This window comes from Simochromis diagramma, unplaced genomic scaffold (genome assembly GCF_900408965.1).
Source record: "Simochromis diagramma unplaced genomic scaffold, fSimDia1.1 OVJJ01000604.1, whole genome shotgun sequence".
In the NCBI taxonomy this organism is placed as follows: Eukaryota; Metazoa; Chordata; class Actinopteri; order Cichliformes; family Cichlidae; genus Simochromis; species Simochromis diagramma.
In genome coordinates this window covers 454,339-479,728 of record NW_024387416.1, presented here as the reverse complement: position 1 = coordinate 479,728, position 25,390 = coordinate 454,339, and the positions used below count along the sequence as shown (strand labels likewise).

General features: G+C 42.3%; 1 protein-coding gene across 5 annotated transcripts in view; it reads right to left on the bottom strand.

The window, feature by feature from the left end:
- The window catches only part of rbpms (RNA binding protein, mRNA processing factor), a 53,231-nt gene that overhangs the window by 6,943 nt on the left and 20,898 nt on the right, over positions 1-25,390 (bottom strand). For 2 of the 5 annotated variants that reach the window (XM_040012349.1, XM_040012348.1), the window contains 6 exons: positions 17,343-17,420; positions 16,587-16,625; positions 14,084-14,146; positions 10,768-10,918; positions 7,575-7,702; positions 3,884-3,953 (listed from right to left, as the gene is read on the bottom strand). In XM_040012349.1, coding sequence (XP_039868283.1) covers positions 3,891-3,953; positions 7,575-7,702; positions 10,768-10,918; positions 14,084-14,146; positions 16,587-16,625; positions 17,343-17,420 — 522 coding nt within the window. In that variant the 3' untranslated portion in view covers positions 3,884-3,890. The remainder of the gene's footprint in view (positions 1-3,883; positions 3,954-7,574; positions 7,703-10,767; positions 10,919-14,083; positions 14,147-16,586; positions 16,626-17,342; positions 17,421-25,390) is intronic. The other 3 variants (XM_040012350.1, XR_005693259.1, XR_005693260.1) reach the window with 3 other exon arrangements.

Below are 25,390 nucleotides of genomic sequence, written 5' to 3'. Positions count from 1 at the left end.
TCACAAGTATTCTGCCCAGCAGATTACATTGCACAAATCAGTTATACCCTCATCACAGCCAGCTTCGACACATCGAGTGCAAGTCGACTGCATTTATTTGAAATGCGACGAAGGCCTAAAGACACTTGTATAGATTAACTGTTTGTTTGCTAAGATGCAAAATGTCAGGGGCAGCCTTCAGTAGTAAGGTTAACTCAACAAGGCAGACACTGAGCTACATAAGTGTCATTCAGTTTTACTATGGCAACATGGTTACTGGGGAGATGTGTTTTAGAGCATCAGTAATATCCCTGCAGCTCTACTTTGAACACAAGTAGCACATGTGTAACATAAGCTACTCTTAATAGATTTATTTATGAGACTGCTTTTGTCCACTGTAAAATCATCTCTTCTATCATTTTAATTAATACTGTAGCTTGCATTATGCTGCAATACACCTGTATATAATATATATTCTTGCTTCCCCACCTATCACATAGTTTAGGATTGTGTTTAGGAAAGCTTGTCTTTCTAGAAACCAGATTGAGGATCGAGGGAAAGAAACCTTTAGAGGTCCCACGTAAAAATTTGTGTTTAGTGATTCTAGGAGGATGTTAAAGTGTTTATTTAGAAGCATTCAGGCAATATTGTAAGCAATATAACTGGAGTGAAAGAAACAACAACAAATCCCCTTAAAGCCGAGGCAAGAAAATCAAGAAAGTATCGGCGTGAATAGATGCGAGTAAGCGTGAGCTGTCTTCTGTAATGTTGATGAACCAAAGCTTTTCTTTTGTTTGCATACCGTCGTGTGTGCTCGTCTGTCTGAAGCTTTATGTTTGAACATGTAGTAATGCTTCACACTGCATAATTTGTGTGCTCCTGCATCAGTCACCTGTAATTATAACAATATTCTGACTGGATGTCTCGGCTGCACTTTGCCCTCCACCGTGAGCCGGATGTGGGGTCGTTGTTGTTTCACTCAGGGCCTAATATCCACTGGGGCAGCCTGACCAGCCAAACGACTTCCTTCTGGTTTGATAGAGAAGTAATTATTTCCTCCAAGCCCCTCCCTCCTTCCTCTTTTGTACACCCCACCCACCCCCCACCCACCGCAGGCAGAGAAGGAGTCATAGAAACGTCCAAATTACTCAAATGGCTCGTTTTCCTCACACAGCATGTTTACATGTCAAGAAACGGACATGTAAGCTATGATGTAGGCTTCGAAGGAGGTGATGGAGGAGTAGCACCAATCAACAGCTTGATGAATGTTAGGCTCCACACTAGCACCTCCACCACCACCCACCCACTCCCTGCTGACTCCCTGTGGGGTTGGGGCAACATGTTTCTTCCTGTCCTGAGACTGAAGGGAGGGTACTGGTGACAGTGCGACTGGCGCCACACACGCACGCACACACACACAGAGTCAGAGCCAACAGAGATACACAGACTAGCAGGGGATTTGTTTTGCTTTGTGGTTTTGTTTTTCTGCAAGCACAACAGCGTTCAGTTTGTCTGAACCCCCGAGCAAAGCGCACGTGCTGCATTGCTCATGCGTGGTTATAGCTGACTCATGTACTTATCAAAGCACTTATTAGAAGCCAACGGCCCTGTGTACCGTCTGCCGCTCCACTAAAATTAAGTCATCTGTAATTTATTTGAAATAAAGATCCCACGCTAATCAGTTTCTAATAAAGATTCATAAAAACGGCCCTTCCAGCAGTACCCAGGTACCTCAGTGGTTCTGGGTGAATATTTCCCATTTACGACCTTTTGGATCACGTCCTCCGTCTCCCTCGGCCCCATCTTTTTTATGCTTCTCCACTGTGCACTTTGTCAGAATGCAGAAATGCCAAAAACAGGGTTTTAAATTAAAAAATGTATTTCATCCTGCCAGGGTTTGACAAAATGACAAACAGCACCTAATATCTGTGCTATATAACTAACAACATTACACAACAATATTCCGTGTTTATTATAGCAATGCAAGAGCGGGTGCATAATAATAAACTTTCCCTCACACACAAGTATAATAAATATCCGCTAGGCAGGTCTAATTTCCTCTGATCCTCCATAGAAAAACGACTGAGCACATGTAATCATATCTTAGAACTATTTCACTGCAGAAACCTGATGCTTGTCCTGAAATTGTAAAAAAATTGATCCTCATTAACTAAGGATGAAACACAAACAAAATCCAACTGTGTGGCTGCTTCAAAGACAGAGACCAGTTCAACTCAATTCAGTGTTATTTATATAGTGCCAAATCACAACATTTGCCTCAAGGTGCTTTATATTTTAAGGCAAAGATACTACTGATGCAGAGAAAACAGAGAACTCCAACAATCATATGACCACCTATGAACAAGCGCTTTGTGGGAACAGTGGGAAGGATAAACTCCTTTTTAACAGGAAGAAGCCTCCAGCAGAACCTGGCTCAGGGAGGTGCGGCCATCTGCAGTGACCAGTCGGGGATGAGGGGAGGAAAACAGGACAAAGACATGGTGTGGAAGAGAGCCAAAAATTAATAATAACTATTGATTAAATGCCGAGTGCTGTATAAACACATAGAGTGAAAAAAAGTGAGCGATGAAACACTCAGTGCATCGTGGGAAGCCCCCAGCAGCCTGTTGCATCATAACTAAGGATTCAGTTCTAGCCCTAACTATACACTTTATCAAAAAATAAAGTTTTAAGGTTAATTTTAAAAGTAGAGATGTCTGTCTCCAGAATCCATACTGGGAGCTGGTTCCACAGGAGCCTGACAGCCGTTGGCTCTGTCTCCCATTGTACTCTAAATACTCTAGGATAGCTTGTCCTGTTTCCCTCCCCCCACCCCAAACCGGTCGCTGCAGATGGCCGCCCCTCCCTGAGCCTGGTTCTGCTCAAGATTTCTTCCTGCTAAAAGAGAGTTTTTCATCTCCACTGTCACCAAAGCGCTTCCTCGTAGGGGTTGTCTGATTGTTGGGATTTCCTTTATATTATTGTAGGGGCTTTACTTTAAAGTTTTAAAGGATTCGTCTGTCAATGCATATTAAGGTTTTCAGAGCTTTATTCCCTCTGTGAATGGACAACTTTGAAATAGCTTAGAAAAAATAGCTTAGCAGCTTTGGTCGAGACAATTTCAGCACGTGACTTTACTTTTCAAATTAACGGTTTAAATCTTGTAAATTTTCTTCTGAACTTTGGCTGGAGTAGAGCTGATGTAAAAAGCAGCACAGAACAGAAATAGCCAGGTTAAATGTCTCAAAACTGTAGTGCGAGTAGTGAAAGAACTGAGTGACTTTCCCTGCAACTGTGTTGCCTTTCAAAGCAGCTAGCATTAGCATTTTAGTCATATTTGCAAACCTCTTCTCGGTCTGATTTATTAAACGTTGGCATTGGCACTCATTGTATATTCTGTTTGACTTGCTGCTTTTGATGCCTGAGATCAACCATAACATCAATGGGAAAAGTCGACCCTCTGTACCTTGTGACCAGAGTGGGGAAAATAATGGAGTTCCCCTTTAGATCGCACCTTTCATCTCCTATGATCATGTGTGAGGAGCGTGTGTGGTTTCATCGAACCACAGGCTGTACTTTTGTTAGCGATTAGTATATATGTTTTTGACGTCTACTAGAGGAAACGTGACTAATTAGCTGGTTAGTTTGGCAGTTAGCAGGATGGAGGTTTTGTGAGGTTTGAGGGCCAAAAGAGGTAAACACGCGTGAAGTAACACCCCGTGATATTCCTGACATGTGTTTAAGATAACTCTACTCCTGTTTATGCAAAGTGTCATAACATTTACAAAAGAGGTTTCACACCAGAGTATGTGCACTTCTTTGACGCAGCAGGGCAGGGAGCTATGTGTGCGTACGAGTGTGTGAGTGTGGGTTTGTGTGTGTGCATGTGTGTGCTGTTACTCACACATACTTCAGCAGAACTGCCTGGACTTCCATCCCTGAGGAGTTCCATCTGCAGGCGGGAGCCAACGAATCTAAACACACATAATCACATATTAACATAAAACTGTGGAGCCTAAAAGGTGAGCTCATGTTAACAGAAAGTAGATTGACCATCTCGCAACATCACACAGCAACGATCACTTTGCACGTGTCAGAATGTGTGCGTGAAGGGCGGCTCAGTCGTGGCCGCAGAGGAGACTGCTCGCCCTCTGTTTCTTTTGAGAGACAAGAGGGAGATCATAGTATTTAAAATTATACAAATACAGATCGTCTCAAAAGTGAGATCTGCAGGGAAGAGGCAGCGGGTCAGTCGGTGTGGGGTCGTTGGGGTCAGTCAACTGGCCTGACATGAATATACGACTCGATGTGTGCCATCTCAGGTAAGCAGATGCACACAAAAAAGATGCATTTAAATGAGTATTCGCAGTCTCTGTCGCTCTCTGCAAGCTGGTTCTGCCGAAGGTTTCTTCCTGTTAAAAGGGAGTTTTTCCTTCCCACTGTTGCCAAGTGCCTGCTCAAAGGGAGTCAGCCGATTGTTGTGGTTTTCTCTGTTTTATTGTGTTTACAATATAAAGTGCCTTGGAGTGACTGTTGTTGTGATTTGGCACTATATAAATAATACTGAATTGAATTGAATAAAAAAAAGTGATGCAGCTAAAAGTGGCTAATGCTGCCAGCTGGGAGCAGAAGCTACACTGCTGTAGCTCAAGATCAGTCTCAGTGAATGTGTGTGAAGTTTTTTTGTACTTTTGTTTGATGCCTCAGTTTTAAAACTGTTTGAATAGAGTATCTCCCTCTGTGTTTAAAAAGTATTACAATGGCTCGTTCTTACTCATAATATCCTACTCATTGTTATTTTCGTCTAGCGTCTTTACTGTTGTGGTTATTGATTATCTCCACTCATTACACTCATATTTCAGCTCTAATTTACTTGCAATTAAAACATTTGATTAATTGACATAAGTAGTTTTATTTATTTATTTTCAAAATCTCATTAAACATCACAATAATAAGATTAAAGAGAATTCTTTTGGCTAGATGTGATTTCTGATAGCCACATATTGTTTTTCCTTAAACAGCAGCCAGGGTAAGGCAGCAGAATTAGCAGTCTGATGGTTTGCATGTACAGAGTAGTCTGAGAGATGATGTCCCAGCCTGAATTATAGCCTCAGTTCGCCACTGAGTCTGACGTCCTCAGGGCGGGACCTCTTCCATTAATTTAATACACTTTGGCTTCGTTCCTACTACTCTGTTAGTGAGCAGAACACGTAGCATGATGCTCTAAAGGAGGACAACCTCAGCCAGAACATCCACAGTAAAACACTGACACTGTGTTCTTCCACTCGTCAGATCTCTTCCACTATATTGTACAAACGTGATTAACTTCGTGACATTTGATTTGGGTCTTTTGAAAAAAGTGCAGGACATATAGAATTTTCCCCATTTCATTTCTCTTTTTAAAAATCAAGCAGTAGCTAGCTACTTGCACTAGCCAGTGGTAACATTAAGGCAACCATGAAGGACTAGCATAGGAAATAGATTTGGACTGGAGTGACTGGATCCCGTTGGGCAAAGGGTAGAGAGCTCTGCAGTGATGGCACAGCTTTAGCCCTCATTGCTTAAATGGTTTGGAATAAACTGACTCACTAAAATCAAAAACATCTTTCTTGTCGTACTTATTATTTTTCCAGTTTTCCCGTTTAGCTCAGGGTCTGTATCTGCGGTAGTGATCACGGTATCACTAATGTGCACAAGTTTGACCGCTCTAAACATCAGTAACTATGAAAACATGGCAATATGTAGGCTGGTAATTAGTTAACTAATTATTTTGGTGTATTATTATTGTGGGCTTCACAGAAATGCACACTGCTGTCTGTCCCTCTGGTCCATTTAAAGGGCCAGTTTCTTCAAAATGACCAAAGCTGGCAGGCTTCAAAGAATACATACATCATTCCCATCCAGAGCACAGGCACTGTTTTACTGCTTCACCACGAGAAAATGGAAATATACTAACTATTATAACATAACATGAATTGATTTTCTCATCTGTCCTCGTTTTTTCAGTTATCAGCTGCCACTGGTGTGAATATACTCGATGCATGTGGAAAAATGCCAGCTAGGCAGATTCTTGCATTCATTTCAAATGCTGACATCATCTGAGCTTCAGCTAGTGTTTTTGCCCGGAGGCCTTTATACTTAAATAACCTTAGTATCTATATTATAAGTGGAAATGCTCAATTTTCCCTCGAGCAGAGAAAAGCAACACCACATGACTGTATAACACATTGAGTTTGAAACACTGCAAAGTGAGCAGTGAGAGCTTGCATTCAAAACCGTACATACTGTATGCGTGGCATTAAGACTGCATGAGGGCCTGCCTGCATCAAACGGTCTTCATGAGAAGAATTTCAAGAGATCGATAATGAACTTTAACATGAACTCACAGCAGAGCTGCGCAGATTAGAAGACCTCAATAAACTGGATCATGGCTGGTTGGAAAAGAAGGATTTGCTATAATTAATGAGGTAGATGGAGGTAAAATGATCCAAACCCTTTGTACAGCTGCAGATTTTAGTTGTGCAGATTAAGCAGCTGAATTTTCAGTGATTTACAAGAACTGGAAACTGTGTCCTGCGATGGTGGACCTTGTTGAATTCTTTATTGTATTCTACCTGGTGGTGCTATGGTTATCACTGTCACCTCATTGCAAGAAGGTGTCTGATTTGAAGCCAGCTGTGACCTCTCTGTGTGGAGTTTGCATGTACTTTCTGTGTGGGGGTTGTCACACAGTCCAAAGACTTACACAGTGGGTTAACTGGTGGTTCTAAATGATATGTGGATGTGAGGTCCTCAAAGTGTCTAAAAAAAAGTCCTGTATGAATGCTTGGATACCTTCAGACTCTTAGTCTAAAGTAAAAAGCAAAACAGGACAAATCAGTTTCAGTTTGAGGAATTTATTTTTTACTGATTTAAAAAAGTATCATTTGGAATTTGTGGACGAGTTATTTTTCCTGCTTGGACCTCCTAAAACTCAGCCCAAACCACAGGCTCCATTATGTGACATGCAGTTTGAGAGTGAGGTGAACAGCTAAGTTTACTTCGATTTCTGGAAGGTGCTGGGATCGGGTAACAGCTCCGCTGAGAAGGGTTGGTGAAAATGGACTGACAATTCAATTATTTATAAACTCACTAATTTCAGCACCAATGTAACAATTAAATTATACCAAAATTCTGCCTTCACTGTGCTACTGGTGCAGCAGATGAACATGACTGATCAGTATCAGCGGCAATAGTTATATATATGTTTGTACTTGAAAGTGTTTCAATAAAAGTCAACATGAAAACCTGCAGCCAAAGAAAATGTGTATTTAGATGCTTTTATAGAGAACCAGCTTGTTTACACTGATGAAACTGAGTGATGCTGGGTATACATTTCCTTGTCTGTAAGGAAAATAACTCCCCAGCCCCAAAAATAGATAGACATTTGATTTAAACATGACTGTGTTTAACAGTGACAATGGGTCATGTGTGCTCTGAGGTGCACCTGTGGGATGAAGCAGAGAGTGATAACAGGGCTGACGGCAGCAGGTCTTTGTGAGGTGGGCTAGGTGACTGAGGCGGCGGTGGCGGTGGGGGAGGGGAGGTGGGTTTACCTGAGCGTGGAGCGAGGAGGGGTAGGTGAAAGCGGGTGGAAGGGCCGGCGACAGCTCCGCCGGGTACAGCGGGTATGAGGCCCACACGTCTGGGCTGCTGGGATAGAGAGCAGGCACTGTGAGCTCATCTGTGGAAAGAAGAAGAGGAGGAGTGGAGTGAGGAGAGTGGCAAGTGGATGGGTGGGGTGGCTAGAGAGACAGGGTGGAGGTGGCGGTGATGGTGGTGATTGTGAAGGTGGGCGCTGGGGGAATGTCAGTTGTCTGAAGTCGCTTCCTCTTGTTTAAACCAGAGACTGGGAGACAGACAGAGATACTCAAAAAAAGGGTTTTTTTAGAGGTAGGAGTAAAACTTCTGAAATTTGAGTTCATTTAGATAAGTTTTAAAATAACTACCCAAATAAAACTAGCCCAAATGCCGTTCTACACAACAGACCTTCTTCACAGTGGGTACTTTGATGTAATATGGTTGGTAAATACTGTTACAATAATCGTAACTGCAATCACATTACATATATCTACAATATTGTATGTTAAAGGCTGCTGTTAAAGGCTACATAAAGCTTTTGTGTTTAAGCATCATTCAGGCATCGAATAACCTCAAAATACATGAGAATAATAGTTTACTTTTTTGTTCATGATCTAATTATGATGAGGTGGTGGTCAGGCTTTTCACAAAATGATTTTATTTTCTCTTTTTGATTAATACCTCCTGAAGAAACACAGGTGTTACTACTCACTGTAATTAAGGCTGCGTACATAAACAGAACAATGCCCTCATTACTGACATTAGTAACATCTGTGTTTATTTCATGTCAATACAGCCGAGAAAGATTTATTTTCTAAACTTGCAGCTTAACTACTGTCACGAGACAGAGACTGTCTACATAACTTTGAGTGTTTTTGTGGTTTGCTTCAGGCTGGAGTAAGAATGATCCATTCATTTTTCCGTAATAGAAAAAATGTTTCTCTCGTCAAAGCTAACGTTAGCTTTGAGGAAAGCTAAAAGCTAACAGCAATTAGCTGTTAGCTTTACTACCTACATGTCTAACCCAGCATTGCTTAAAATGCTCAAGGCTATCAGAGGCAGCTAGAAAACCCAATACTATCAGCCACCACTAAACTTCATTTACATGTTCCTACATACGAGTGTTTCCATATTATAGCAACGAGTCTGGTTCCAGTGATTGTAAAACACATCGTTAAGACGCTTGAGGCAAAAGGATAATTTACATGAGTTAAGAGGCTGCTCATCTCTGAAATATAGTTATGTTTTAGACAGAACTATGATCTAAATGATCCTCTTAACTCAAGCATCGTGAACAAGCAATTAGCTAGAAAAGCTAACAGCTAATAAATACTGCATTTATTAGCTATAGCTAATTGCTACAGCTAATATTAGCTGTTCATAATAAATACAGTATTTATTTGCTATAGCTAGTATTAGCTTGTTGCTGAACTTGATGAAGTTTCTGCTTTATCATCCCAAGCCAACAGTACCTATGAAAGCCTTGCTTAGCTTACAACATTATTGTGAACGTAGCCTTAGCTTCCCATATGGAAAAGAAACAGAAAAAACTTATAAAAGACTTGCATCAGATGTGGCCTACCTACTTGAATCATATAAGGCTTATATGATTTACTAATGAAAGTGGCCACTTTCATATATTTTTTAGTAAGTATCCAAAACATACAAGTTTCATTTATATAATTTTTCTGGGGATCTTATATCTGTTTTCACTCTTGTATGCTTTTTATACAAGTTTCACACAAGACAGATACAAACGTTATAAGATTTATATATATCTTTTCCATATGGGTTACACTGTTTGATTATGAAATTTTAACCCAGAAATTTTTAGCCTTAGTATTTAGAAAAATGTCTTTACTATAAATCATCATGTAAATATTTAAAATGCCTTTTACAGAACCAGTATGGTCTAAAGATGTTTCTTTTAACCAATGCAGTGAACTAACATTAGCTTCATTAGCTTCATATATAGATAGTTGGACCTGCCATCACTTTAGCCAGGAAAACTGATGTCCATCAGCCACTAATGTTATTATCTAGTCGCTTCTGAAATGCAGGACCTTTAGTTTCACAAATTAAAAATTTCAAGGGGAAATTTTATTAATTCAAAATGCACATGTATTATGCAAAAACCTTGACAGTATCTGAGAACGGTCATTGACACTACATGATTAGATTTCATACTTTAGGAGAGGTTGAGAGGAAACAATGTCAGACATCATGATTTACTTGCTAAATCAAGTGCAAAGTGACTGTGAAAAACGAGCATCGGTGCATGAGTTAGGAGACGGTGCTGAGTCATACAGAGCGGGTGAACATTTAAAAATGCAGGAAAAAAACACAGCAGCTCATTGGATAATTAGCAGATAATCTCGAGGAGCATTCCCTGTGCTCTCCATGTCTCCTGGTAACCATTTATCCAAGCATGATCACAAAGATGGCTGGTTTAAACATCTCTTATCAGGAAATGACAGCAATTTCTCTCCTAGTGATTACGTCATGGTTTCATTAATCGTTTCCTTCCATTTTCCTCCGGGGCCTCATGCACACACCCTTTCCCCGGCTATAAAAAAATAAAACGATCTAAGATAAAAGCAGCTTGGTCATACAGGAAGAATGTACTACCACAGCTGGCCTATGTTTAACTATCAATAGCTGATTCTTTCAAAATCCTTAACTCTTGGAAAAATATTTAACCACAAGAAAAAAGAAAAAAAAAAAGGTGGAAAGTCGCATTAGCAAATTATTATACACACATTGTACTTGAAGACCTTGAGTCCAAGTTATTAGAGTAAACGGTTAAAGCTGAAACATGCTCTGTTAATGAATCACTAGTCTAACATCATCAGTTAACACATCACAACGACAAACAGCATTACACACCCGCACAAAATTAACGTTTCACAGAGGGACAAATACGTAAATGTTTAATTTAGGGGCAAACAAAACAGCATTCAATGAAAGAGACCTGCAGCAGACTCAACAGTCTCCTTTTCATGCACATTTACAACAACAGCACAGAAAAGCACCTCGATTACAAAATAATATCCTAAAAGGAAACAGCTGTCCAGTCCAGTACAGCCAGAGGAAGTAGCAATGCAGACGGACAATATGTAAAAGTAAGACAAACTCAGCGACAGGCGGGTAAACAGTCGGCGTACTCACATGGGTCTCTGCTTATGAACTGTGGCCCGGGGCTCTGCTGGGAAGGAGGGGGGTTGGGAGTGCCAACCAGCTTGTTTTTGGCCATCTTGGTGTTGGCCTTGGCGAACTCCAGCCGCAGAGTCTGGGGAATCTCTGGGTCAAATCGTACCCCCTGAGATTAATGAGACAGATATGTTAGCGCAAATATTGTTTAGTGGAAAGCTTTTAGGACAGGTGAGTCAGAACTGAGGGAGCACACTGACAGGGGTAATGCATATGGACAAGTCTTTAAAAAGGAAATATGAAGCATTTTAGCTGTGAGATTGTATCCATGTCTTAGCACTGAAAGCAGGTGTCATGAGTCATTAATCCAGCGGTCCGCAACCCCCGGGCCACGGACCGGTCCATGAGTCGTTTGGTACCGCGTCGCAAAAGTTGAGTCTCCGGTGTGAAATTTATGGTTTTCAGGGTTTTTAGCGTTAACTCGGTTTCCCTGGGTGTTGTAGTTGTGTGTCTTATTTTGAAAGAAATATTTACACGTTACCATAGCGACCAGAGCGCATTAAGGGGCAGAGAGGAGGATGTTACTCTCAATGTTTTTGGCGTATTTCAGGAGGACGCTGCTAATAAAGTTACACAATTACACAGTGAATTCGCATTTATTATTATATTTATAAAATACCAAAGTTTTTGTCTTGGCAGTATAATTTTATTCTGTTGTATTTATTCACGACACCTTAAAGGCCGCTCCATGAAAATACTGTCTGACATTAAACTGGTCCGTGGCGCAGAAAAGATCGGGGACCGCTGCATTAATCAAAATCTGAGTTCTGCCATATCTGATATTCAGGGGTGCTTGAATTATGTTCTAATTATTATACGCAGTTGTGTTGAGGAATAATATTTCCTCAACACAACTGCGTATAATCAGATTTATTGTTGTGATTAAATCAAGTTCATTTTCACAGCTACTATAACTTCTACATGCATGTTGTTGAATAGTAGACAGGTTGTTGTGGCACAGACAAAATACTGGAACCATGGATATTTCAGTTCTTGCATTTGGTTTCAACTTATCTTAAATTTCGACCGTTTCCATATTTAAAATGTTTTTTTCCTCACATACTGCCCCCAGTCGAAATATAAGCGCAGACAAGCTGTTTATAACGTTCTTATCTGTCTTTTGCTTTCCTGGAAGGTTTAGTGAAGTGAAATTAGCGCATGATCAGCACATGATGACGCTTTATGATGTTAAAAATGCAACAGCTAATACCTTGGTTTGGCAACCGTGCATTAAAGAGGCTGACCAAATAAATAAGTCTGCTCATCAGTGAAGCGATGATGTTATAAATAATAGGGAGCGACTGACAGACGTGCCGCCCTGTCCCTTTAAGTAGTGACGAAGCAGACTAATTTAGCCCACAGCACTTATTAGATAACGCGTACAGTTTCCATTGCTGTACTTCCTGTCTTGTTATCTGTTGTTTAGCTTGATCTGGAATTGTCACTTTGTACAGTTTTCATCATCTCAATTTCACAGTACAATTTACTGCTGAAATCTTGGCGTGACGAGAGCGTTTTTATTTGTTTAGCCTTTGAAGCTGCTTATTCTGAGCGACACATGCAATGGGAAATCAGAACTTGATGACACAAACCTGGCTGGCGCTTGATGTCATTTACAACACAAGCAGACAAGCCACAAGGCCCTCACTCTGTTCCCCACTGAACTGCAGTGTAATTTAATACCATGACATCAAATACCCTGACATACGCCAGGCATCACTGCTTAGAGTGAGCCAAACATTATGGCGAATTCTTGAGATGCCACTGCTCACAACAGGCCAAAGGAAAAAGCTGCCCTGCCATCAGATCTTCATCAAACATCTCCACATATGGGGATTAAAAAAACAACAGGAATGTGGCATCGTCAAAGTTGCTATTCATTTACTCCGCTTGGACGCATTTTTACCAGGAACTATAAACGCCCTGAAATTAACCTCATTTGATTGCCTGTAAACGATACAGAAAAGCACGAAGGTCAGATCAGCGGAGGAGAAAAGCAGCCAGGAGTGCAAGTTCTCGGCAGCAAACGAGAACTTGCACTCATCCCTGCAGGCTCGGGCGAAGCAAGGCTGAAACAAGCGAGGGATGACTCTTCTCATGAAGGGGAGGGAATTAACTGGGATTGCCTCGGCTCAGCGCACTCGCGGCTTCTGCCAGTAGAGGCTGCAGAGGTGTAATAAGCTACATGGCAATAATGAGGCCCGAGCACACCTCTGCTTGAAATGTGTTGGAATATCTACCTCGAAATGTCTTTTTATAGCACCTTCTCCACGTAGAGCTTTGATTCTGACTGTTGGAGGTAATTCAGTTTTTTGTTTTCGAGGCTCACAGCTTGGAGGGAATATAAGAGAGCTACTATGATAGGAAACAAATCCCCAAATTCTCCCACAGTTTTCTGCGTCTTGCCCATATTTCAATATGCAGATGGATGTTTGCAGAATCTGGCTTATCTCCATATGACCCCCCGGGACGTAGCTTTCCCTGAAAAACAAGAGCAGCGTTGAATTCTCAGCCCCACTGAGCCCTTCTACGGAAACAGTCTCGCTGTTGTTGGCTCATAATAAGATGATAATTTTTATCCTTTGTTCAACTCTCTGCTCTACCTTTGACGAGCACCGATATCTCGACATCTGAGAAAGTTGACACACCGCTCGCGCTGTCACGGTCCCACTTAAGAGGAGGGCCGTTAAAGTGATCCGCTGCCTTGATAAAGACATCAACAAAAACTTAAGAGGCAATCGGAGGAGGGCGGTGCATGGTGAAGACAAAAACAACAATGGAAAAACAAAGGTGTAGGAGACAGGCGGCGTTCATTACCGTCTGTCTACACTTTGTTTCAAGAGAGTCGAATAAAAACCGCGTGAGAAGATGAGCTCTGTTTTGTGTTAGAGTCTGCCTCATCAAGGCTTTCTACTGAGCCACATTCTGAAATACGAGAGATTAAAATTAAACCCTAGATCAATATCTTCTATTTTTATGTGGAAGAACAGCTAATTTTCTTCTGACCTTGCAGGATCTCTCGCAGAGCTTAAAGTAAAAAAAAAAAAGACTTTATTTACTCAAACAGAAACATTCAGACACACGCTATTTTAGAGCAGCTGTGATATATTTGCCTTCGCTGCTTCACTTTTCAGCTTTTTCCTCGTGCGACAGAAAACGCTTTCCCCCCGCTTTCAAATACATTTGCACTAAGGGCAGTAAAAAAAAAAAAAAGATGAGATTTCACGAGAAACACTAGAGCTGAGCTGGAGCACAACGAGGGCATGACACTTACGTTCAAGGCATTCTTAGCAGCCTCCGCCTCTGATCGACTGTCAAAACTGACAAACCCCACTGGCTGGGGAGACAAGGAGACAGAACAAAAGAAAGAAACATGGTTTAAGGCAGAAAACTGAGTCGGCATTTCTGTCTGAGTGACAAAGACATGTTTTTATATATATATATATATTTTTTTTTACATCTTAGCATACCCCACCCCCTACCTCTCTGCCTCCCTCTCTCCTGTTTATAAAACCATTGCGACAGAGCGGGGAGGGGGAGGCGGAGGGCGATTGGAGGCTGGACGCACTTTCATTGTAGAGTTCATCATTCGGCTCCCCTTTGCCCAAATACGGGCAATGCAGGAGTGAGAACAAGCATGTAAGAGTTTAGTGTGAGACAGGCAGAGAAGGGAGTAAAAGCTGAAAAAGGAGAAGAAGATAGAAAGGGAGGGGGGGGGGGGATTTCAAGGGTTAAAGGTGAAAATGAAAGCAAGTGAGGCAACGGGTAGAAAAAGTTGGGTTTTTTTCTTAAAGACCTCCTCAAACAGGCCTGTCAGTGCAGCATTTTCTCATTCGCATCTGTTTCACCCACACTTGTTTTATATTCCAGCGACATCGCTTCAAAGCCAGTAGTAAAGGTGAGGAGAAATAAAACAGGAAAGAAAACCACACACTCACAGGGGTGTAGGTGCGGCTGCAGGATTTCTGACTGCAGATATGAACAGAAAATACATATTTTTGTCTTGTATGTGGATGGGGACGTTGGGAGAAGGTGGTGGTGGTGGAGGTGGTGGTGGGGGAGAGATTGCAGAAAACTCTAAACATGTTATTCCCATGGGGTCACACTGCTGCGTGTGATCTGGAAAAGCAGTCTAGGGTTATGGGAATTCTGAAGAAGTGCAGTGGAGGAGGAGGAGGAGGATGTGGAGGAAAAGAAAACCCCCGAAAAGTAACACAAAAAGAAAAGAAAGACTAAGTGAAGACGTCAGGAGGAGGAAGCGTAACAGGAATATAAATAGAAAGGCTCTGAGATCAGGCTTTTGCTATATATGGACATGGCTGGGAGTTCTTGGACTGGAAGAGAGAGACGGAGATCGATTGATTTGCGTGGCCATTGTCATTAACATTAACAGGGAGGAGAGCTGCTCCAAACAAACCCTGAGGAAATGGGGGGCAGCACTTTGTCTTAACATAAGCATCAGTTCACAGCAGTTCTCTCGCTGAAGATGCCACTTAGGCTGGAGAAACATCGCTCCGAGTCACAGTTTAATCACAAAGGTAAAACAGGTGGTAAATTCCATCATAGTCTAAAAGCCAAATATTCTCCCGGGGCTGAAAATTAAGCTAGTGCAGTTTCTCTAGTGACCACTTGAGGCTGCCAACAAAAGCGAGTCAATCCCCATAGACTCTCATGTTAAAATGTCCTACTAAACAGCATTAAATAGCATCTTACAGCAAGCTGTTCAAGTCTCGGTTCATAGTTTCTTCCTTCATAACAACTATATCATACATGATGTTTTTAATAATTGATCCGTCTCGATAGGGTAAGGCTGAAACTCAGGGGAGAGGCTGCTTTGACTGGCAGGTGTCCCAAAACAGGTAGCTGCAGCTTGGCTAACTTAGGTGGAACTATCTGACAAACAACACAGCCTGCTGTGAACAACACTATATGGACAAAAGTATCGAGCCACACCTTTTAATCTTTGAATTCGGCCACTTTCAGGCCCACTGCCACACGTGTATAAACCTTGACTGTAAGAAAATAACTGGCAACAAAACCACCAAACAAGTGAGAAGAACCGTTAATGCTAAATTAGACTTCAATCATAGATACATACATTAGAATGAGTTTTTCTGAATGCACGCAATAGCAGTGAAACAAAAAGAGAGAGTCTAAAGCTTTCCTTTGTACTTGGTTTCAGGAATAGTTTTAAGGTATTACACTCAGCAAGTTCAACCCAAATCGCTTTAAACCCTTCTAATGAGCATGTCATGTCTTTATGAGAAACAGTGTAAAGTGGCAACAAGTAAGCTGACATGAAGCTAAATTGCTCCACTCTGGACGTGGACACCTGCCAGCTGGGCTCATTTTCAGTCCCGCAACCCTGGAGGCAAAACTCAACCATCAGTGCTGCTCTTGTCAAAACGCTCACTTTGACACCTCGAAACTCTTTCCCCCGTCTCTCTTCCTCGTCCTCACACAGCCCACCAGACGACTCGCTGTAACTACAAGCACTACATCCGACTGCCAAAGGCAAGTTGGTGCAACACTTTTCCCCTCCTATCGTTCTCCCTCCCCCCGGAAACCTTTGTTATTTGTTATTTTCTTTTCTATTAAAGGCACTTCCTGCTAATCCTTCTTTCTCAACAAGCTAAACACACAAAGAGAGAAGAAAAAGATGCAAAGGTGTCGATGAGCAAGAAGTAATGTGGACAGTAACAGCGTGATCAGAGACTGACCGGCTTCATTCAGGAGTTTCTTTGAACACAACACAGATCCAAGACTTGTTAGCATACCTGTTTAGAAGTGAGCTTTATCAAGGAGCCTTCATAGCCCTGAAAAAAAAACAGAAAACAAAATGTCAGAAATACACATAACAAAGCAAAAATTCAACTTTAGTGGCTAAAAAGCTGCAAAACACGCAGACTGCTTACACTTACAAAACCTTTTTTGCTAAATTACTCAAAAATGTTGGCATGTTGGGGTCACGGAGGACTAAGCTTGGCAGTTTCACAGGTCACGGCGCTCTTATGAAGACCATATGGACTAGATTGTTGTGTCTTACCTGATTAAGCAAGATTTACTGCTTTCAACACTCGTGATGCAAACCATTTACTCAGAGCACATACCATGAACATTGCTTAAGTGAGCGATTAGATGCATTAATCACTTAAACAGCGCTGCTGCTGCTGCTGCACCGTTAAGGTGCGTTAGTCTTGGTCGATAGTTCAAAAAGCTTGCAACATCTACATGTATTCACCTGAACTAAACTCTGGGGGTCTGTGTGCTTGCAACAAAGTTGGGGCTTCTGAGGTGAAGCAAACAGCTTTGTTTTTGTTTCGCAGGCATTGAGCCATTTTTCCATGAGACATAAGCTTCCCATGGATCAAGATGTGATTGAACGTCGGCTTTAAGAACACAGACACTTGAACCTCGCGGGAGAGTTTCCATTGCCGTTTATTTCATCACCATTAATGGAGGTCCCATTGACTGCTGGAAAGTAAGCTGCTAAGAATAGCAGCAGGCCATCCATTTAAAACATACAAACATACCTTAAATGGTCTGAAGAGGAGATAGAGCTCCCGCGGTTTAATATCCAGTGGTAGCCCACTGACAAATAGTGTTCGGACCTGAGGAAGACACGAGAGAGAGAAAGATCATGTATTTTTCATTAACCTCCACCAGTTATAAATAGCTACATTGCCTTTCTGACAATAACAGATGAGGTTAGGAGGAAAAAGAACAATGAGCATGAGTTAAACAGTTACCGAGGCTGGCTTTACACTGAAAGATAAACTTTTTAAATCCAGATACGGGTGTCTTTCAGCTCTGCAAACACACTAAGACACACAGTGCGTGCTACAGTAAGAGCATTGTGTTCTCCTGTGTAATCTACAACCTGCTGTGTTTTATGGTAACCCTCCCTCGCAGCTCTAGCCTCTGTTTTACATTTGAACTTTTCAACTTGAAACTTGAGCTGGCATTGCTGGGGAATTATAATGTAAATGTTAGCTACAACAGACTAAATGGAAATGTAATTGTTGTGGTCCACAGCCCATAGTCAGAGAAGGTGCAAAACCCTCAGGGCGCAAAATAAGAATAACTACAAAAGTGCTTTCAGGGAAGGACGGGGTTCTTATGTTATTACATGCGATGATGATGAGGAGGAAATGAACGCAGCGTGATCGCTGGAGGTGTGCTGAAGGTAAAACTTTTTAAAGCTTTTCATTTCAAGTGTGGAATCTCTAGTGTTTTTTAGGGTTTTTTTTTAGAGGATACAAAGTGCATAAACCCCCTAAGTGTCAAACCTTAGATGATAAAAAATAGTTAGGTGACGTCAAAGAAAGAGATACCAGACATGCTCGAGTGGGGGTTAACTCACCTGCACAGAGACTAGCAATAAATCTGGAAATTGATTTGGAAACTAAAGGACTGCACTTTAACATGTTATGGGTATTCATTTTATTGGTTTGTTTAAACAGTGTTACACAATAAGTTTGGTACTGTTGTCAGATCTGTATAATATATGTAAAGCAAACCTAAGCAGCAAGTTAGCTTAGCTTAGCATTAAGACTAGAAACACAGAGTACAACCTACTATGTGTTTGTCTGCAGATTAGGTTATTAATACTTCTGAGAAGCCGCTATATTAATCTCGTTTCTTCTAAATGCTTTGCATGGCTTGACTCTTGTTCAGTTTGTAAGCATGCTAAAACATACCAACGAGTCCAATATTGATTTCCTTGCATTCCTTTCACAAGTTAAATGTTTAGTATGATAAGGTGAGCACCTCACCAAGGCCTCAGTCACACAGGCCTTTGCTCGCTGACAGAACATTTAACTAAACAATACTTCGTACAGATTTCCTTTCTTTGTCTTTCACTCTCACGCTGTTCAAACAAATCTCACACTAAATAAAAAGAGGCCTCGTAGGCCCTCCTTCATAAAAACATCTTTGTGTATAAAAGTTATATGTAACAAGTTTTCTCTGCACACATTCTGAAAATCGAGTCTCACAGGACAAACTGCTGTTTGGACAAACTGAACATTGGTCAATAAACAACACAGAGAACACAGGAAACATTGTGTCCCTTCAGTTATTATATGCACACACAGAGACCTCTGCAAAATCAACAGAAACCCTTCATGTATGTTCAGTTTTACCTCAGTCCAGTAATTAAAAACAGTGTCCCAACAGAAACATCTCTACTGCAAGATTCATGAATAATTAATACCATCCTGGTTTGGCAAAACAATAACAGGAGTTGCCTTAAGTTAATTAGTCAGGCTCGCTATACATATCAATTATCCCTGACATGGAAACAGTATTGATCGAATGGTTGGGTGACAGATGCATTTGTTCCACATTATTGTTCAAAATAATATTTCTAGTGACCCAGAAGGTGTGTAAAAGCACAAATCCTTCAGTTATGCAATCGGCAACCTGGCTACCAGATCTAAAAAACAGATGAATACAGCAGTAGCCCTGTAACACACATTAGCCCCAGCCGCAACATTTATGAAAAGCAGAGCAACACTATAGGATGCAGATGCTGGGATGCCCCACCACAGCCCGTGAATGCAGATCCCGTTACACTCTGGAAGCAGCAAAACAGTGAAAGTTCTGTTAGTTGCATGTAATTGTAGACACATCTGCCCTTAATGAAGGGTCAGTCCAGGAGATGTTACACATCTGTCTCCTATTAATGCAACAGCTGTACTTTTGCTTTTAACCTCCATCAAGCTTTACAAAACAACAAGCAAACAAGAGAAAGAACTCCCTATTCTAATAAAATGTTACAAAATTAACTGGCTCATACAGGGAATAATGGGTACTTTTAAAACTGTAAAACTGTTTAATTGATTGAATGACATCATCGGCCAATACTGGCCTGTTGTGAATGTATTGGTATAGGTTATTTTTCTAATATATATATATATATATAAAAAACACCCAGCACGCCCCTGCGGGCGGTTTATCCTTCAAGCTCGGGTCCTCTACCAGAGGCCTGGGAGCTTGAGGGTCCTGCGCAGTATCTTAGCTGTTCCCAGGACTGCGTTCTTCTGGACAGAGATCTCCGATGTTATTCCCGGGATCTGCTGGAGCCACTCGCCTAGCTTGGGAGTCACCGCACCTAGTGCTCCGATTACCACGGGGACCACCGTTACCTTCACCCTCCACATCCTCTCGAGCTCTTCTCTGAGCCCTTGGTATTTCTCCAGCTTCTCGTGTTCCTTTTTCCTGATATTGCTGTCATTCGGAACCGCTACATCGATCACTACGGCCGTCTTCTTCTGTTTGTCTACCACCACTATGTCCGGTTGGTTAGCCACCACCATTTTGTCCGTCTGTATCTGGAAGTCCCACAGGATCTTAGCTCGGTCATTCTCCACCACCCTTGGGGGCATCTCCCATTTTGACCTCGGGACTTCCAGGTTATACTCGGCACAGATGTTCCTGTACACTATGCCGGCCACTTGGTTGTGGCGTTCCATGTATGCCTTGCCTGCTAGCATCTTGCACCCTGCTGTTATGTGCTGGATTGTCTCTGGGGCATCTTTACACAGCCTGCACCTGGGGTCTTGCCTGGTGTGATAGACCCCAGCCTCTATGGATCTCTGTGCTGTCTTTCAGTCCAGCTTTGTCCAGCCACTGGTAGGATTTCTGGATATCAGCCACCTCCTCTATCTGCCGGTGGTACATACCGTGCAGGGGCCTGTCCTTCCATGATGGTTCCTCGTCTCCCTCCTCTTTCTTGGGTTTCTGCTGCCTGAGGTATTTACTGAGCACTCGGTCAGTTGGGGCCATCTTCCCAATGTATTTTTGGATGTTCCTTGTCTCATCCTGGACTGTGGTGCTGACACTCACCAGTCCCCGGCCCCCTTCCTTCCGCTTAGCGTACAGCCTCAGGGTGCTGGACTTGGGGTGAAACCCTCCATGCATGGTAAGGAGCTTTCTTGTCTTTATGTCAGTGGCTTCTGTCTCCTCCTTTGGCCAGCCTATTACCCCAGCAGGGTACCTGATCACGGGCAGGGCGTACGTGTTGATGGCCCGGATCTTGTTCTTACCATTCAGCTGACTCCTCAGGACTTGCCTGACCCTCTGCAGGTACTTGGTGGTTGCAGCCTTTCTAGCGGCCTCTTCATGGTTCCCATTTGCCTGCGGGATCCCCAGGTACTTGTAATATATATATATATATATATATATATATATATAGGTGTACCAGCATGCAATCTAAGAAAACAAATCAATCCTGACTCATACCTGGAACTTTCACCGAATCAAAGATCTTGGTTCAGGAAGACAAATGCTTCAGCGCACAGAAGACAATACAATCAAACAATGCAAACACACACCCCTGCAAACGTCACAACATCCCACAGCATGATAGTGTAATCTGATTCTGTACAGGGCCCAGTTTAGAATAAAACCGTAGCTATGCAATTACACAGAGTATATTCAAAGCTCCCAGATTCATTAGATAGTGGATTCACAACTCAGGGGACAAAGGAACTGCTGAACTCACACGGCACCTCATTCCCACATGTAACCTGATACGCAACAGTGAAGCCAAAGGCAGAGCAACACACAAACAAAGGAGCTTAGCAACTAGGAGAGCGAGAGCTGGCGAGTGCCAAACCACCCATCCATCCGGAAGAAGAAAAAAAAGAGAAAAATCTCACCTCAGCGACTTTCTCACCTTTGCTCTTATCTTATCTGAGCTGAGCTGAACCCTGCAGGGCCGTCACTGCGCTCTGTCTCTGGCAGTTCTGTTTAAGTAAACTCAATTGAAGGTCTCCTTATATGGAGTTACATGGGAACAAAGAGTCAGAAAAGGATGGTATCAATCAGACACAAGCAAGGTCAGTCTCTGACAGCTGTTGAGGCTGATAAAACTAATAATGCCGTAGTAAAAAAAAAAAGTGCTGTAAAAATAGAAACGGTGCTCAAGCTCTAAAAATCTAAAAAGAATAAGAAAAACTCTTTGAGATGAAGACAGATAAGTCAAAAGAAAGACACCAAAGCTTTCAGATTTGAAATCTCTATCAGGGACGGTGTTTGTTTTCTCTGTCAGCTTTGCCGTTACAGTGAGCATTACTCTGCACACGACCGCAAAAATAGATGCCAAATTCATCCCAAGTGAACGACGTCGGGCTTTCGCACCGACGCGGTTAAGACGACAGATTTATACGCCGCTCTTTTTAGGAGTTGTAATTTTACTCTAGGTGGAAAAAAGCCAAGAGTGAACGTCAGAATTGCACACGTTAAGAAAATCTTAGTCGTCTAACCCTTCCTTGCCAAGCTTCCTAAGATCTTATCTGTGATTTAAGTCCTGTCTTCAGCCATGATAATAGCCACTTAGGAGCTGGATGTGATGCACGAGTAAGACAAACACAATGACTCCTGTGCACACTCGGAACAAAAGGACATTCTTGGCTGTCTTGAACTTCATTCCTGAGACTTCCTGATGTCAGCTGTTATGATTTATGATCATTTTTTCCGGTGTGTCCAGCGTGGAGCTGGCTGCACACACGCTGGATACAGGATGATTCACAGGTAAATCTATCAGCTGCTCTCTTCTTCAGACATCTGCTGCTGATTATAATATCAGTCTATATTTATGCCTCTATCAGGTTGGCTTAAAAGAAATAAATAAATAAAGGGAGGGAGCTGTAAAGATGCTCCCACCAGGTAAAGTGAGACATCAAACTTTCATGATGCAGTAAACTAAAGCAAAGGTCAAGCCGGAGGTTGAGCAGATTGTGCAGATTTGTAAAAAAAAAAGCAAAGCCAAACCTTCGGCCGCTGTTTTATTGGGTCTGTTTTTATTGGTTCCCCGTGAGTCACATACCTATATTTCCATAGTGCTGAGTGGCCTGGTTTAAGCCTTTGAATCGCTGACCATTTATGGCGTGCTCAAACACTATCACGCAGGCAGGTTTCGATCAAAAACAGCAGTCCCTACCTACCACAAGCCAGCTGAGTACTTCGCAGCCGGCGTGCCAGTGCAGTTCCCTGGCAACGCCTTAGCGGTGCACAGCAGAGTGCAGAGCCCCAGGCCAAAAACATCAGATCCTATTAAGGCCACTTCTGCAGCAAGTCCTAGGGGATCTGTGCACCTCTAATCAGAGATCTTTGACTCAACAAGCACCGGGTGAGGTCATCACCCTATTGATATGCTATCATTGCCGTTGTTGCATCCTATGGATGGAGGGACGAGCCTGTGCTCATAATAAGACTCAAGTGCTGTGTTGAAGAGGAAATCTGTTTTGTTGTTGTTGTGGGTTCAATCATTATTTCACTATGATTTGAAAGTCTTTCAGCTGGCACTAGTATTTCAACATCAATCTATGACAAGTATCAAGGCAAGCTGGATCTCTGGGAGATGTCAGAAAACAGTAACACAATGAAATCACGATTTCCTAGATCATACGTCAACATCTGCATGTCCCTTATTGAAACAACAAAGATATACTGTATCTGTGTCTTTGTATATGAAACCCCTCAGCAGGACAGTGGCCCTAAGCACACCGCCCTCTGGGACAAGAAGAATTAGGACTCCTGCAACAGACAATAAGGTGCCTACATTTAGCTGATCTAAGCATCATTTAGTCCCTGCTGCTCAGTGAACGAGGATCTGGGAGAACTGGATGGTCGAGTCAGGTTATTCAGATTTATTATTTCTGTTAACAGTGCCATGCATTGGGTTAAGCCCCAAATAAATACTTTATATTTTGCTACTCTCAAAGAATTTTCACTTTGCTTATATTCCATAAAATAAAGATGGGCATCTCAAGAAAAGATCACTGCTCACCCGACCCCAAATTACTCTGAAATAACAATTTATTGGCGACTCGTGGCATCCTAGCTTGCGTTTGGCAGATCTTGCACTGGACTTCATTTTTGTTTATTTTCTGGTGGCGATCCACGCAGAACTCTGTAACAAACTCGGGGAGCGTTTGCATTTTTTCTACTGTTAGTCTAATCTCACACACAGTTTTACTCTACTAAGTAGTTAATAGTTAAACTGCTGTTGGAAAACAATGGAAATACACAGTTTAAGACATGAACTAGGTTCTTTTTTGATGATTTATGGAGTTTTCAAATATTAGAAAATCATAAAAATAATCAAACCTTTGCACACAAGTTTTTTGAATCAATAGTAATAATAAGAAGAATGTTTTCGTATGACTGAACCAACAAAAGGCCTCAGACGTACTTCCACCAAACAGCCACAATTTTATGCAGATTTAATCACCAAAGCCACATCTGACACCACAGCTGTTTCACAGCCATAACCGTGACTGAAGGCAACACCAGTCGAAATGTGTACAAATGAACGTCAAATTTTCTCCAGTGAAGACGCTGCAATTCAGCAGCCATTACGAAGAGGCCCGATTTGTCTAAGTGGACAACCCCGTAACGTATTAATGTGTCATTTCTATTCAGCTTACATTGTAGACTGTTAAATTTGTTACAGCAATTGCCTGAAATGCCTCATTATATCCGGCTGCACTATGTGGCTCTCTCACATATTTGCCCTGACTTTAATTGAGTGCTTTTTTGACCGCTCGTTCTGGCTGAAATGAGGGACGCGACCTTGGTGCAATGTGAGAAGATTACTATGTGTTTCGTTCTCCCTCCCTGCGCGTGTGCGCGTGCGCGCTCGACAGCCAAGTTAATAAACGGAGGTCCTTCGAGCCAGAAGTGGCAGGACACGGCTCTAACCTTGAGGAGAGGGTACAATAGCATAACGTAGCAAGTGTGCATGCAACAGTGAGGCGAGTACCTGCACATGAAATAATAAAAGAAGAAGGAGAAGAAGAGAAAAAAAAAAAGCTCAGAGGAAATGTTTCATTGCCCGTCCACCACGCAGCTTGCTTTCAAATCCACCCGAGTCCTTGTTCTCTGTGACCGAGCTAAAAAAAAAATCAAAGTGAACCCGTGAGCCCACGTGAGCTCAGGGCAGGTTGAGTTTTCTTGCATCAGATGAGCACGGCGTGATTAAAACCCAGCCCGACTGACAGACTCCCACACCCCCTGAACTGTCACTGCTCCGGCTTGACATCACTCTCCATCATCCTCACAAGTTTTTCCTCTTCATCTTCTATCAGGGAATGTGAGGAGTGAGCGACCGCAGGCCCGGGAGGTGTCAAACAACCATTAATGGATGACTCGGTTTTGCCTCTTAATCGCCAGGGTTCAACGGGTCAAGTTTCACATTTGGGGTCGGAGGTCGCAGATTAGCCCGGGGTTACTGTGCACGTCTGGGGTCAACTGTGAGACTGAGCACACTCCTAACGGCTTTGTTTTTCCTCTGTCTCTCTCTCTCTTACTCCCACAAGTGCTTTGGACGAGCAGTTCCTGCTCAGTAAGGGTCTGTAAATGTTCCAACAGGTTAACCTTTAAAAGACATTTAAAACAAACGGCCTAGGAAAAGCGAGCAGGCGCCCGTTTCAGTTTTTCCTTCTTTTGCTCTTTTCTTCCTCCCACCATAACACTTCCACTAGCTTTTAATCTAACTTAGAAAATAACCTCTTCTCTTGATCATGCACAGATGTCAACCCAACAAACGACCCATTCAAAGAGTTCATCAAAA